Below are 12,798 nucleotides of genomic sequence, written 5' to 3' on the forward strand. Positions count from 1 at the left end.
GAGGGGAGGGAGGGAATAAGGGAAGGGAGAAAGAGAAGTTCCCTTTTAATTGGAAGTAGTTTTTGTTCAGTTTGAATTAGTCAGGCAATGAAACTTGCTTGTCTTTGGTGAACCATGGTTGGTGGAGGCTGACTTTTAAATCCACTGTTTCTGGGGTCACAGGAAAGCGGGGTCTTTCTAGTTCTCCCTCTCTGGACTTGGATTTCTCAGCTACAGCTCCCCTTAACTGAACCACGCAGCAGGCAGAAATCTCTCTTTAAAGTCTAGCAATGTATAAACTCTGTTAAATCTACAATTAGTCATCAAGCATTGATTATTAATTTGCATTAACCCCATTGAGGTGACATCATTGTACAATACGACACCTGGTATGTTGACTGTAGGGGGTGGCAGTGTTGAGTAGCTACTACACCATCCCCTTCTTCCTTTGAGGGTAACCTCCTTGAGGGCCAGGACATTCATTTGTTTCCTTCGGATTCCCTCAGAGTTATATTTTTGTCTCATTTATTAGATTTTACCTTTCTGGTCTTGCCGGTACTTGTAGCTAATTTTTGCCTCGCTCTAAGTTTTCTATAATATAGCCACGAAGTAGGTTCCTCATATTACCCGAGTTTCAGAGTTAGAAGGGATCTGAGCCCAACCTCTTATTTTTACATAGGAGGAAACTGAGCCCCAAAGATATTAAATGCCTTGCTCTAGGTCACATAAGTAGCAGTGAATGTCTGGGTCATAATTCTGTAACTGTACACACAGTGAATGAAGTCACCAGTTGGGCTCCCAGTGGAATATAACAGTCTCTCACTTCCCCTCTGTCTCTACCTCTGCCTCACTGTCCCTCGCGTTTCCTTCTCTGTAAAACGAGAGGGTTGGACTTCGGATGTCTTTTCCAGCTGTCTATATCCTATGATGTTTCCCCACTGGGCCTCAGTTTCCAAAACAGCATAACGACTAGCTGGGCCCCTCCTAGCTCTTGATCGAGAATCCTAGCATTTTGAAAAGTAGTTAGAGTCTCTTAAGGGAAAAAAAAAGTTCGTAATGGGCACTCTCCGGGATAGGCTGCTTTCAAAACCGCCTCTTATTTTAACTGACGCCAGGCTTGTTTTCATATGGAATCGGGTCTGTTGGCCTGACCTCCGAGTCCCGGATTTCATGGATATGGGATTTCAAAGGGCCTTGCTGAAGTACTAATAATGTGAGGGATCCACTTCACCCAGATACTCAGAGCTTTTGTGAAAACCTTTTCTGCCCTTTTAAAGCCTGTGAAAACCCTTTGTTGCCCTTTTAAAGCCTGTATTCCAAGTATTAGAGGCAAGGGAAAGCTGTTTTTCCTAATTTAGAATTCTGAAGGGTTTACTGTGACTATTAATGTAGAATATAGCTGCCCCATCCTATTTCTTCTTATGATAGATCATCTCAAAGCCCTGGGCTCACTATTCCTCTGGAGTAGGGGTCCTCAAACTTTTAAAATAGAGGGCCAGTTCACTGTCTCTCAGACTGTTGGAGGACCGCACTATAGAAAAAAAAAAAAGTTTGATTTGTGGGCCTTTAAATAAACTTCCTAGCCCTGGGTGAGGGGGATAATCGTCCTCAGCTGCCGCATCTGGCCCGAGGCCGTAGTTTGAGGACCCCTGCCAGAACTTGGTTGGGATGGGAGGCAGCATCAGCTACTTTTCTGTTCCATGTAGAGCTATTTTCTGATACTTTGGAAGTACCTCAAAGATCCTACAATGGACCTCCCCTCTGTGCCCTTTTCTTTATGATGACTTGGACTCAGTCCCGTTATTTCCTGTGGCCTCCTAATAAACGTTCCTCACTTTCGGGATCACTGGCCTCCTCCATTCTGTGAAAACCTCCTCAAAGTCCCGAGATTGGTGGAATGGGAGTTTGGGTTGGCGTGGTCAGGTGGTATAACATATGTAAAGCCCTTTGCAATCCTTAAACCTCAAAAGGTAGCCATTAATTCAAATCTGTGTCATTAAGGCTTAGCACAGAACCTGACCCATGGGAGGCACCTAGGAAATGCTGTGTTGTGGAAGGAGGAATGGAGCCTCTCTGTTGGAGTACATTTACACCAACTGTCTACTGATAAGCCATGGAATAAATAATCGGAACAGTAGGCAAAGAAAATCGGTGTTAGTGGGGATAGGTTTGATTAGAAAAGGGGGAGGGAATATAGAAGAACTTTCAGGCTATGGTGAGAACAACATAGAAGATTTTCCAGTAGCCCCATGTCATCCGTCCTCCATATTTGTAGTTGGGATTGTAATGGGCAGTTGCACAGAAGGGTCATTTGGAAGTTGTAGCAGGAAGCTGTGTGTGTGTGTTGTGTTGCGTTGTGTTCTTTTTGTCAATTATGTTGAGGTAATGAAAGCTATTGGCTGAAGGAGAAGTTCAAATTTGAAATGAGTGGGTCAGGGCTTAATGGAAAGAGCCAAAGAATCTGGAGTCAGGCCCAGGCTTTGAAGCGAAGCCACCCTCCCTCTTCTCTTGGGCAAACTCTATTTCTCTGGGAATTTTTTTTGTTTTTGTTTGTTCATCTGTAAAGTGAGGGAGTTGGTCGCGGAGCAGCCTAGAATTCCTTCCCATCTGGGTCTATTACCCAAAGCTGCTTCTGCGTTGTGAGCCTCAGTTTCCTCTCACGTAATAAAAGGGAGTTGTACTTGATCTCTGAGGTCTTTTACTGCTCTGATGTTCACTTGACCTTTGGGTCTCAGTTTCCCCATTTGTGAATAGTTGGACTTGTCCAGTTCCATTTCTGTTCTGGGAGCACCTATAAATGCGATCAGTAAAAATGAAGTGTTTGGATGAAAGTTTCTGTGTAACTTGTCAATTTACGTCCCCCAGTGAGAGCAACATGGCTTGATTTTGCCACCTAAGTGTATAAAATCGGGGAGTTCAAAACTGCAAAAGATTGTGTCTTACAGCATTTCATCATAATAATTGTTTCCCTCTACACACCCTCCCCCACTCACTAAATATGGACAAGGCAGCCATAGCAGTGATGAGTTTCAGCGAGAATCAAAGAATGATATCCCATAGTTAGAGTTCATGCCTTGGGGTTGATACAGAACGCTTGTCTTAGATTGTCTACCTGCGGTTATTCTCATGAGGAAATTGGGTTATGAGGTGTTATGAGATTGGCCTCTGATCACACAACCAGGATGAATCCTTGTCTCCTTAATTGTACAAGGGATTTTGGAACTTCCAGTTTGTTCTAGAACTCAGGTCAAGCACCATTTTCTCCACGAGGCCTTTTTTGATCATTCCCCGCTCTCCAGTCTACTAGGGTCTCCCCACTACTAAGTTGCCTTGCATTTATTTTTTATATGATTATTTCTCTCTTTGTTAGAATGTAGGGCCATGAGCACAAGGATTCGTGTATTTGTATTCCCAGGGCATACCACTGTGCATTTATTAAATGGCTAGTGTTCTCTGCAGTCATTATTAGACATTTTTAGTGGAACAGCACCATGAAGCACTCCTAGATAAAGGAGTGCTATGACCCCTGCCCCAAAGTTTGCACTCTAATAGTATTATACAAATTGGAGTAAGTTTGATGGGAGGTAGAATGTGATTAAGGTCCGTGGACAGTCCAAAGTGTACATTTGAGGTAGAAAAATGGGATGGAAAACTTCCAGGAGGAGGCAATGTCTGAGTTGGGCCTTGAAGTAAAAGGAGGATTTTAGTGTACAGAACTTAGGAGAGTTTATGCTCCTTGAGAACATGGCTGTATGAATGCCCAGAGAGAAAAAGATGGTGGAACAATTTGGCAGGGTAATAGATTGGGTTGATTCTATGTGAAGGGTCTCAAATCCCAAGCTAAAGAATGTGGGTTTTATCCTGTGTCTTTCGGAGGCAGTGTTATCTGTTAGAAAGAGCAGTGACCTGTTGTCAGAAGACTTGGGTTCAAAGCTCCTCTATGATTTTCATACCCTTCTGTGATGTTGGGCAAATTACGTAATCTTCCCGATCTTCCATTTCTCCTTCTGTAAGTTGAGGAAATTGACTATGTTTATCCTTGATAGATTCATAAAAGAAAGGCCTACGATTGTATAGGAGAGCTGGCAGAGACCTTAGAAGCTATCTAGTCCAACCCTCCCTTTTACAGAGCAGGAAACTGAGAACCAGGAAGATCATGTGCTTTGTCCATGTCCGGCTGTTAGTATCTGAGCTAAGATTTGTTTCCTGCATCTTTGTGACTCAAGTCCAGCATTTTCTCCACCTTACCTGGTGGACACTAGTCAGCAAGAGCTGGGGGTGGAGGAGAATGCCTCACAAAGATGGGATCTGCAGAAAGATCTCCTAGGTCATGAAGATCTCTTAGAGCTTTGTGAAAGCATCAATGGATGAAAAAAAAAAACACATGGTATTTTTTAAGCTCCCCTTATTTGACAGGCTCTGTACTATATGCTGGGGATACAGACACAAGCAGGCAAGGCAGCCCCTCTCCTCAAGAAACTTAGGGAAGAGGTGCTATGAAATAACACCAAGTCACCTGGTGGTGTGGGGGACAGAAGACGGGATGAAAGGAAAGTTCTCTGATCAGAGCCTGGTATCCTGAGGTATCCATTTTACTTCTTATTCAGTCGTTGTAGTCACATCCAACTCTTCACGACCCATTTGGGGTTTTCTTGGCAAAGGCACTGGAGTGGTTTGTCATTTTCATCTCCAGCCCAGATGAGGAAACTAAGGCAGAGTGAAGTGACTTACCCAGGGCCAAATATGAGTAAATGTCTGAGGTCAAATTTGAACTCAGTTCCTGGTGAGCTCTGTGTACTATAGCACCATCTAGCCGTCCATACTAAGCAGTAGACTGTATAAGTAAATACCATTGATGAGAAGAAAGCCATGGAACTCTGCAAGTCTGCCCGTGACATTATCTGGTTGACTAGTTGATGTTATTGATGTTCTGTGACCACCAGGTGAGAACCCTGTCCTCTTTGAGTTTATTACCTTTTGACTTATCACAGTTGAAGGCTAATTAACATTTGATTTAAAAATTATGTTTTATGCAGAGTAGGTGGCCAGGAATCAAAGTCAGTAATGCTGAGATCTTCCTTCTAGTCCTTTATCTTTTGATCCTCAGGCGTGACATCTGTTTTAGCGTTCAGTAGCATCACAGTTGGGGATGGGACCGAATAGACAGTAGCAGCCTTCAGCATCTTCCAAAGACAAGAACAGAGAGGGGTAGAAAAAGGAAACTTCAGGACCCCTCTTGTCACCAGTCCCTCGGCTGGCTTTTTAAAAACAGACTTCTCCCTTAATCTGGTTTACTTCCATTGTCTGTCCAAGCCCTGATTGCCAGTGTCCCGCTGAGAAAGCAGATTTCGGGGATGACTTTGGAACTGACTTAGACCTGCACTACCGGGCTTTGTATGGGTGTGGAAAGAAAGTTCAAGTCATAGGTTTATTTTCCCGTGCAGGCTGGTACATGAACAGAGGCCATCCTTGAGCCAGTTCATTCAGTCATCAGGACATTGCTGACATGGCAGAGTCATCTGGACTTGCTTGTATGTGCCCAAATATGGGTGTTGCCCCGGCTGAGACATGTCCAGATAAAAGAGTTTAAATGGTTTAAAAGGCAGAGGCTTCTATATCTCTTCTGTGCTATGGATCCCTTTGACAGTCTGGTGAAATCATTTTCACAATTAGGTTTTTAAATGCAAAAAAAAAAAATGTAGGATTACAAAGGAAATCAAAATATTAAAAAACAAAAACAAAAAACCACCAGAGTTTCCCATACCAGGCTAAGAGCCCTTACTCTAAGGGGTTTGGATAGTATGCTATAGTATGCTAATCTGGAAATTACTATGACTTCAGCATATTTGAACCTGACCTTGAACATGATTCATGCTGCTATTTGACTTACCTTTATTTTGAAGGGAATAAAAAAGAACTTAGTTTTCCTGTGCTTGCAACTCCAAGTTAGTCGTATTACGGAGTATGACTTTCAATGTACAATGCATAAAACCATAGCATTACTGCTGAATGTGGCCAAAAAGACCTTGGTTCCTGTGCTTGCAACTCCGAGTTAGTCGTATTATGGAATATGACTTTTAATGTGCAATGCATAAAACCTCAGCATTACTGCTGAATGTGGCCAAAAAAGAAAAAAAAAAAAAAGAAAGAAAGAAACTAGTGGCAAAATGGCTTCTAACTTGCCTGTTTCTTTCTTCCAGGAGACTAAACCTCTAACTATGATATATCTCACATAGCACCTAACAACATGCTGGGCACATGGCACCTTTGGTGGTGGTTGTTGTCATTTCAATCATGTCCTACTTTCTATTGCCCCATTTGGGGTTTTCTTGGCACAGATATTGAAATGCTTTCCTTCTCCAGCTCACTTTACAGATGAGGAAACTAAGATAAACAGGGTTAAGTGAATTTCCATGGGTCACCCAGAGATAAGGCTGGATTTGAATTCAGGTTTTCCTGATGCCAGATACTATCTCCACTAGGCTACCCAGCTGCCACTGTATTACTAATTAATAATATTAATATGTTAATAATAATAGGAATAACTGGCATATATATGAGATCCTCACCCTCGAACTAGAAGGGACCATCTAGTCCAACTTCCTCATTTTACAGATAAGGAAACTGAGGCCTGGGGGAGGCTAAATAATTTATCAGTCCCAAAGTAGTTTGTTAATCATCTAGCCGTTATTATGCTCTCACTGTGTTCCAAGCACTGTTCTAACTGCTGAAGTTACAAAGAGAGGGGAAAAGTCCCTCCTATCAAGGAGCTCATGCTTGTTGAAGAACTATCATGCAAACAACTATGTACAAACCAGATAGGCACAGAATACAATTTTATTTTATTTTGTCGAAATTTCCAAGTTTATTTTATTTGAAGAAACAGAATAAGCAAGAAGAAAAACAGAAAAGCAACACAAAACAAAATGAAACAAAACATAAGAGCACATTGTCGTGTACCCTGCAAAACATCAGGGAAGATTCAAAACCTATAACAAAAAAATGCCAATTTAAGAAAGCATATATATTAAGAGAAGAAATTATATTGAGTGTCTGTCTTTTCTTTACTTCTGTGTAAACGGTTTTTTTTTTTTGTTCTCTGCTGCACATCTTACTTTATTCTTTTCCCCCCTTTCAATACTCCCACATATGTATATACATATATTCTCACACATACACACACACACCCCCCAGATACACACATGTCTTTCCTAAGACTTTTTCATTAAATTCTGCTCCATAACTTGACTTACTACTACTTCACCTCTTCCTAGCCAGAGAGCCCTCCCTTGTCTTCTTGCCTAACCCTTGGCTTCCCCATCCACTTATTCCTCCCTGCCTTATTTCTTTATAGATTTTGGAGGGTACTAGACCCTTCATGGTATATATGTAGTGTTGCCTATTGAACCATTTCCAATGTAGTTTTTAGAACTATGAGCCCTCCCGCCTCTAATGCCTCTGTATCCTTCCTCTGCACCTCATTTGTATAACATGATTACTATTTTGATCTTTACTCTGGCAGTCTTTCTTTTGAGCTTACCCTAATGTTAATGGAAATCTTAAACATAAAGTATATATTTCCTATGTAAAAAAAAAAAAAACATAAACAATTTATTCATGTTTAAACAGTTTGTCCACATTGAGTTCTTTAAAATTGCTCTTTGACATTGACTCTTACATGTTAAATTTTCTTCGAAGTTAGGATTTGGTTGATAGGAAGTTCTAAAAATCTGCAGGTTTATTGAATTTCCTCATTCAAAATTATAGATAATTTTGCTGGATATGATATTTTTGGCCACAGATCTAGTTCTTTTGCTTGTCTGTAGATATCATTCCAAGACCAACGTTTTTTAATTGTAGCTGCTGCTAAGTCTTGTATAGTTCTAATTGTATTTCCAGAATATTTGAATTGTTTTTTTTTTCTTGTTTCTTGCAAAATGTTCTCTTTGATGTGGGGATTTTACAGTTTAGCAAGAATATTCCTATGCATTTTCCACAAAGGCTTTCTTTGTGATGGTGATTGATGGATTTTTTCTATTTCTACTTTCCTTTAATGTTCTATCACTCTAGGACAATTTTCTAGGATTATTTCCTGCATTATTGTATCAAGGTTCTCTTTTTGGTCACAACTTTCTAGCAGTCCTGAAGAGGGAGGGAAACTGTTCCCTTTACAGGAACTATATTCTCTTTAAGATGATCATGAAATTGTTGTGTCCCCTTTCTGATCTCAGAGATCAGGATTTCCCAGACTCCAAGGAGAAGGCCCATCTTTCCTGGATAAGAGAGGCAATACTATTCAAGGGCAAATCCACTCCCATAGATCTTTTTGAAATTCTAAATTCTCATTCAGTTGAGAAATCCTGGTCTGATCAGCTCAGGCTATCCCAGCCCTGCTCCAGGATGCCCATATAGCAGGCCTCCTTGGGCTCGGCTCCTTGCAGAAGGCCTAAAGTAGCTTGCTCGGCTGCTAGGACTCTCTCTGCCGGCGTAGAAGCCATTCTCTCAGCTCCAAATTCCATTTTCCCAATAGGGTTCTGCCACTCTAGAAGCCAATCTCTTAGCAAACTGATTTCTATCCAACAATAAACTTTCATTTTGAAATTAATCGTTTGAGAATAAACCTGCAGCCGATTAAAAGGGGATTTTAACAGCTCTCTCCTTGCCCCTAACCTCATCACCACTGGGAACTGAGGGGAGTCAAACTTCATCAGTCCAATTTTTATATTTTCTCTTCTTGATCCGTTCTCCAGATCTGTTGTTTTTCTTGTGAGATGTTTCACATTCTGTTCTATTTTCTCATTCTTTATAATCTGTTTTGTTATTTCTTGGTCACTTGGTCTCACTGGCTTCCCGTTGCTCAATTCTAATTTTCAAAGAGTTATTTTCATCTTTGAGACTCTACCTCCTTTTCTAATTGGTTAACTTTTTTTCACAATCTTGTTTTTCCGATGGTTTTGTTTTCTTTAGTTTTAGCTTGGTATCTCTTATTTGATTTTTGAATTCTTTTTTGAGTTGTTCTATAAATTCTGTCTGGGCAAGGAGCCATTTCACATTAGTCTTTGGGGTAGAAGCTTTTTTAACTTCATTGTCCTCCTCTAAAGATGAATCCCAATCTTCCCTTTTCCCCTAATATGTTTCAATGATAAGGTTCCTTCTTTGCTGATTGGGTTTTTTTTAAATAAGAGATATGCTTATAGGCACTTCTAGCCTTGGGGTGGGAAGATGATGCCTCAAGCTTCCCGTCAGTTCTTCACTCTGATCCGGAACCCTAAACCAAGAGCTTCCCCCTCCTGCAACTTCCCATAGCCAGCAGTGTCCCTGCCCCACAGCTTCTGCACTCCCAGTGTGCCGGCTTTTGATCTCCTCAGGGCTCAGTCCCTGCAGCACTGGTGGTCCTGGTGTTCAGCCAAAGTTCACTCTGTCTTCCAGGACCCAAACCCCCAGTCTACAAACAGTCCGGGAGGTGAAAGTCTCTGTAGTTCTTGCTGAGGCTCCAGCCAAGTCAAGCTAGCCCAAAGGATCCCCACTAGGTGCTTATTATTAGCCAGCTTGGAGGTGTCTGCACTTCAGACAGGTTAATCCTGGCCTGGGGTCTTTCTTCAGATCTTGTCAAATTGTATCTGGAAGCCCCAAGTCTTCTTGATTTTTCATGGGTCTATGTTGACCCTGAGATGCAAATTTGTTCTATTTGTGGGGAAATCCTGACAGCTTGAAATTTACCAACCTACTCCACCATCTTCCCAGAATCCTCCCAGAATGCAATTTTAAAATAACAATGTTTTGGACCCTGTGCTAATGATTTTATAATTATTGTTTCCTTTAGTCCTCACAACAATCCTGGGAGATAGATGCTATTGTTATTTTTTTTTTCTGCTTTTTGCTGAGACAATTGAGGTTAAGTGACTTGCCCAGGGTCACACAGGTAGGAAGTGTTAAGTGTCTGAGGTCAAATTTCCAGATTCTCCTGACTTCAGGGCTGGTCCTCTATTCACTACACCACCTAGTCGCCCGATAAATGGTATTATTTTCCCCGTTTTACAAATGAGGAAACCGAGACAAACAGAAGTTCAGTGACTTGTCCAGGGTCACATAGCTAGTAGGTATCTGAGGCTGGGTTTGAATTCAGGCCCTCCTGATTCCACTGCTCTAGCCACTGTGCTGTCTTGTTCCTTCAGATTGGGGAGTAAGCCCTTCATAAGAAAGGCATTAAGATTAAGGAGGACTGGGAAAGGCTTTTACAGAAGGTGAGCCTTTGGCTCAGACCCAAAGGTCTCCCAGGATCCCAGGAATCAGAAGTGAAGAGGGAGAGTTTCCCGGCTCAGAGGTCGGCCAAGGAAAATATGGAGTCGGGTGGATCCTGAGATTACTGGGCTGCAGGTGATGAGGAGGAGAGAGATGTAAGAAAACTGACCATCACTGGTCAGGAGGGGCAGGTTAGGGAGGGCTCTGAAAGCCAAACAGGGTCGTAGTTAATCCTGGAGGGGTAGAGAGCTACTGGAATAGGGAGAAAGGCATGGTCAAACCGGTGTTTTAGGGGGATCAGTTTAACAATCGAGGGTCAAAGATCATTTGAACCCAGATTCTTTATTTTAAATAAAAGCTTCTTAGTTTCAAAATACACGCAAAGATAGTTTTCAACAATTACCCTTGCAGAATTGTTCTCCTTCCCTTGCCCCCATGTCCCTCCCCTAGACAGCAAGTAATCCTATCAATGTATGTGTGCAGTTCTACATATATTTCCACAATTATCCTGCTGCACAAGAAAAATCAGATCAAAAAGAAAAAAATGAGAAAGAAAACAAAAACAAACAACAAAAAGAGTGAGAATGCCATGTTGTGGGCCACACTCAGTTCCCACAATCCTCTCTGGGTGTAAATGGCTCTCTCCATCACAAGATCATTGGAACTAAAATTGATCTTTTATCTGAGCTCTATCTACACCACTTCAGTGAGTCTCCAGGAAAAGTAGTGACCTCGGGGCAGCTAGGGGGCACAGGGATAGAGCACCAGCCCTGACATCAGGAGGACCTGAGTTCAAATCTGGTTTCAGACACTTAACCTTCCTAGCAGTGGGACCCTGGGCAAGTCACTTAACCCCAATTGCCTCAGGGGGAAAAAAAAAAAAAAAAGAAAAGCAGTGCCCTCCCATAGCAGAGGGGAAAGTCATGGGAGGGATGCCGGCCTCCAGGAACTGGGATTAGCCACCCCAGAGATACCTTCCGATTGTGACGGCATGAATTAACTTTGGAAAGTGACCAAGTTTCAGCATTTGGTGATGTAGTTAATGTTCTACTGGGAAAACCTCAATTGGACTAAAAATTAACTGTAGCTTCTGTTTTTCAGGCTGAAGCCCGGCTTGCAGCCAAGAGGGCGGCCCGAGCCGAGGCTCGAGAGATCCGCATGAAGGAGCTGGAGAGGCAGCAGAAAGAGGTAAAGAGCTTCTCTCTCTAAGCGCCGCGCTCATCCCTGGGGGAGAGGGGGGCACACCGTGCAGAGTCCCCTCTTCTTGCTGCTTTATTGGTCCTACCCAGTCGTGCCGGGATTGGGACTGAATTTGTTCAGTCTGAATTCCTGTGACATGAACTCCAGGCACGCGTGCAATCAGGCGGACTGTACCCGAGCCCCAGGCAGTGGCTTCACTCTGAGCCCCCCCATTATTCCCTCACACACAGCAACAAGCCCAATGCCCGTCTGGCCTCCTCTCCCTTTCTGTCTCCATAAAAGAGGCGGCCCATAGGCCATCCCACGTCCTGGGGGTGTCCTGGCCATTCCTGATACGGGTGGTCCCCGGGAATGGCAGCCAGAAGCACGCAGCTGCTGGTTCTCCCAAGTAATCTCGGGGCTTCTGGGGAGAAGCTGCAAGAATGGGGCGAGGCCTGAAACATGGCCTTTGGTTAGACAGGTCGGGGGCTTCCACTCTTGCTAAGGATCAGTCGGCCTTTATCAAGCGCCATGTGAACATGTATGTGTATGTGAGAACATACATATACCCACATGCCCATGTATGTGTGCCCGTGCCCACGTGCTACATGCGGACTCCCAGAAATCTCCGTGCACTTTTAAGCTCACACTTCGATTTATATACATATATGCTCGTATGTGCCCACATATATGTATTTATATGTGCATGTACTTGTAAGTCTGTGTATATTTCCTTCTTCCTCTCTCCCCACACACATGTACATGTGCAGAATTTTCCAACTGAGATTGGAATCAGAGTAAGTGAGGGGTGACGAAGGGCGTGACCGAGTCCCCAGCCTTGCTCTTGGGGAGCCCCGTCAGGTTACCCAACATTTGTGATGGTTGGGAGATGTCGGATTCGGTGATAGGGGGAGACTCTGGACCTGGGCTGTCAGTGATGCAGGGAACTCCCCGAAGAGGAAATGCCCTCTACCAATGCAAGTCGCCACCTTCTCGGCCATGAGCAAGTTCCCTCCTGGCCAAAGTCTGCAAAAGAAACGGTTTGTGACTATCCAGAAAGGGAGGCAGCGGTCGGTAAAGACCTTCCTCGGGACTAGGTCCTGACCTACAGGTTCGTGTTTTTTAAAAGGATGTGGGCCCCTTCATCTTACAGCCCAGGAGCTGAGGGCGAGAGGTTGAGTGACTTGAGTTACATGGGTTGTGAGCGGCGGAGAGCGTCCCAGATCCAACATTCCTTCCACTGCCCTCATCTGGGGCCTGTGCGGGCCGGCGTTCTGGTCGGTGACTTAGATGGGAGAGGAGAGCGTTCCGCTTTGTAGACTACGTGAAGCCGGCGCACGCTCTCCTTAAGGAGACGCCTGGCCCAGACCCGGGATGGGTCAGCCTTGCTGAGCGAGT

At 43.5% G+C, this 12,798-nt stretch overlaps 1 protein-coding gene across 23 annotated transcripts in view; it reads left to right on the forward strand.

Annotated features, from left to right (window-relative positions):
- LRRFIP1 (LRR binding FLII interacting protein 1) overlaps window positions 1-12,798 on the forward strand; it is a 180,441-nt gene that overhangs the window by 91,427 nt on the left and 76,216 nt on the right. For all 23 annotated transcript variants that reach the window (XM_051999238.1, XM_051999217.1, XM_051999218.1 and 20 more), the window contains exon 2: window positions 11,323-11,409. In XM_051999238.1, coding sequence (XP_051855198.1) covers window positions 11,323-11,409 — 87 coding nt within the window. The remainder of the gene's footprint in view (window positions 1-11,322; window positions 11,410-12,798) is intronic.

The sequence above is a fragment of the Antechinus flavipes genome, chromosome 4 (genome assembly GCF_016432865.1).
Source record: "Antechinus flavipes isolate AdamAnt ecotype Samford, QLD, Australia chromosome 4, AdamAnt_v2, whole genome shotgun sequence".
Taxonomy (NCBI): domain Eukaryota; kingdom Metazoa; phylum Chordata; class Mammalia; order Dasyuromorphia; family Dasyuridae; genus Antechinus; species Antechinus flavipes.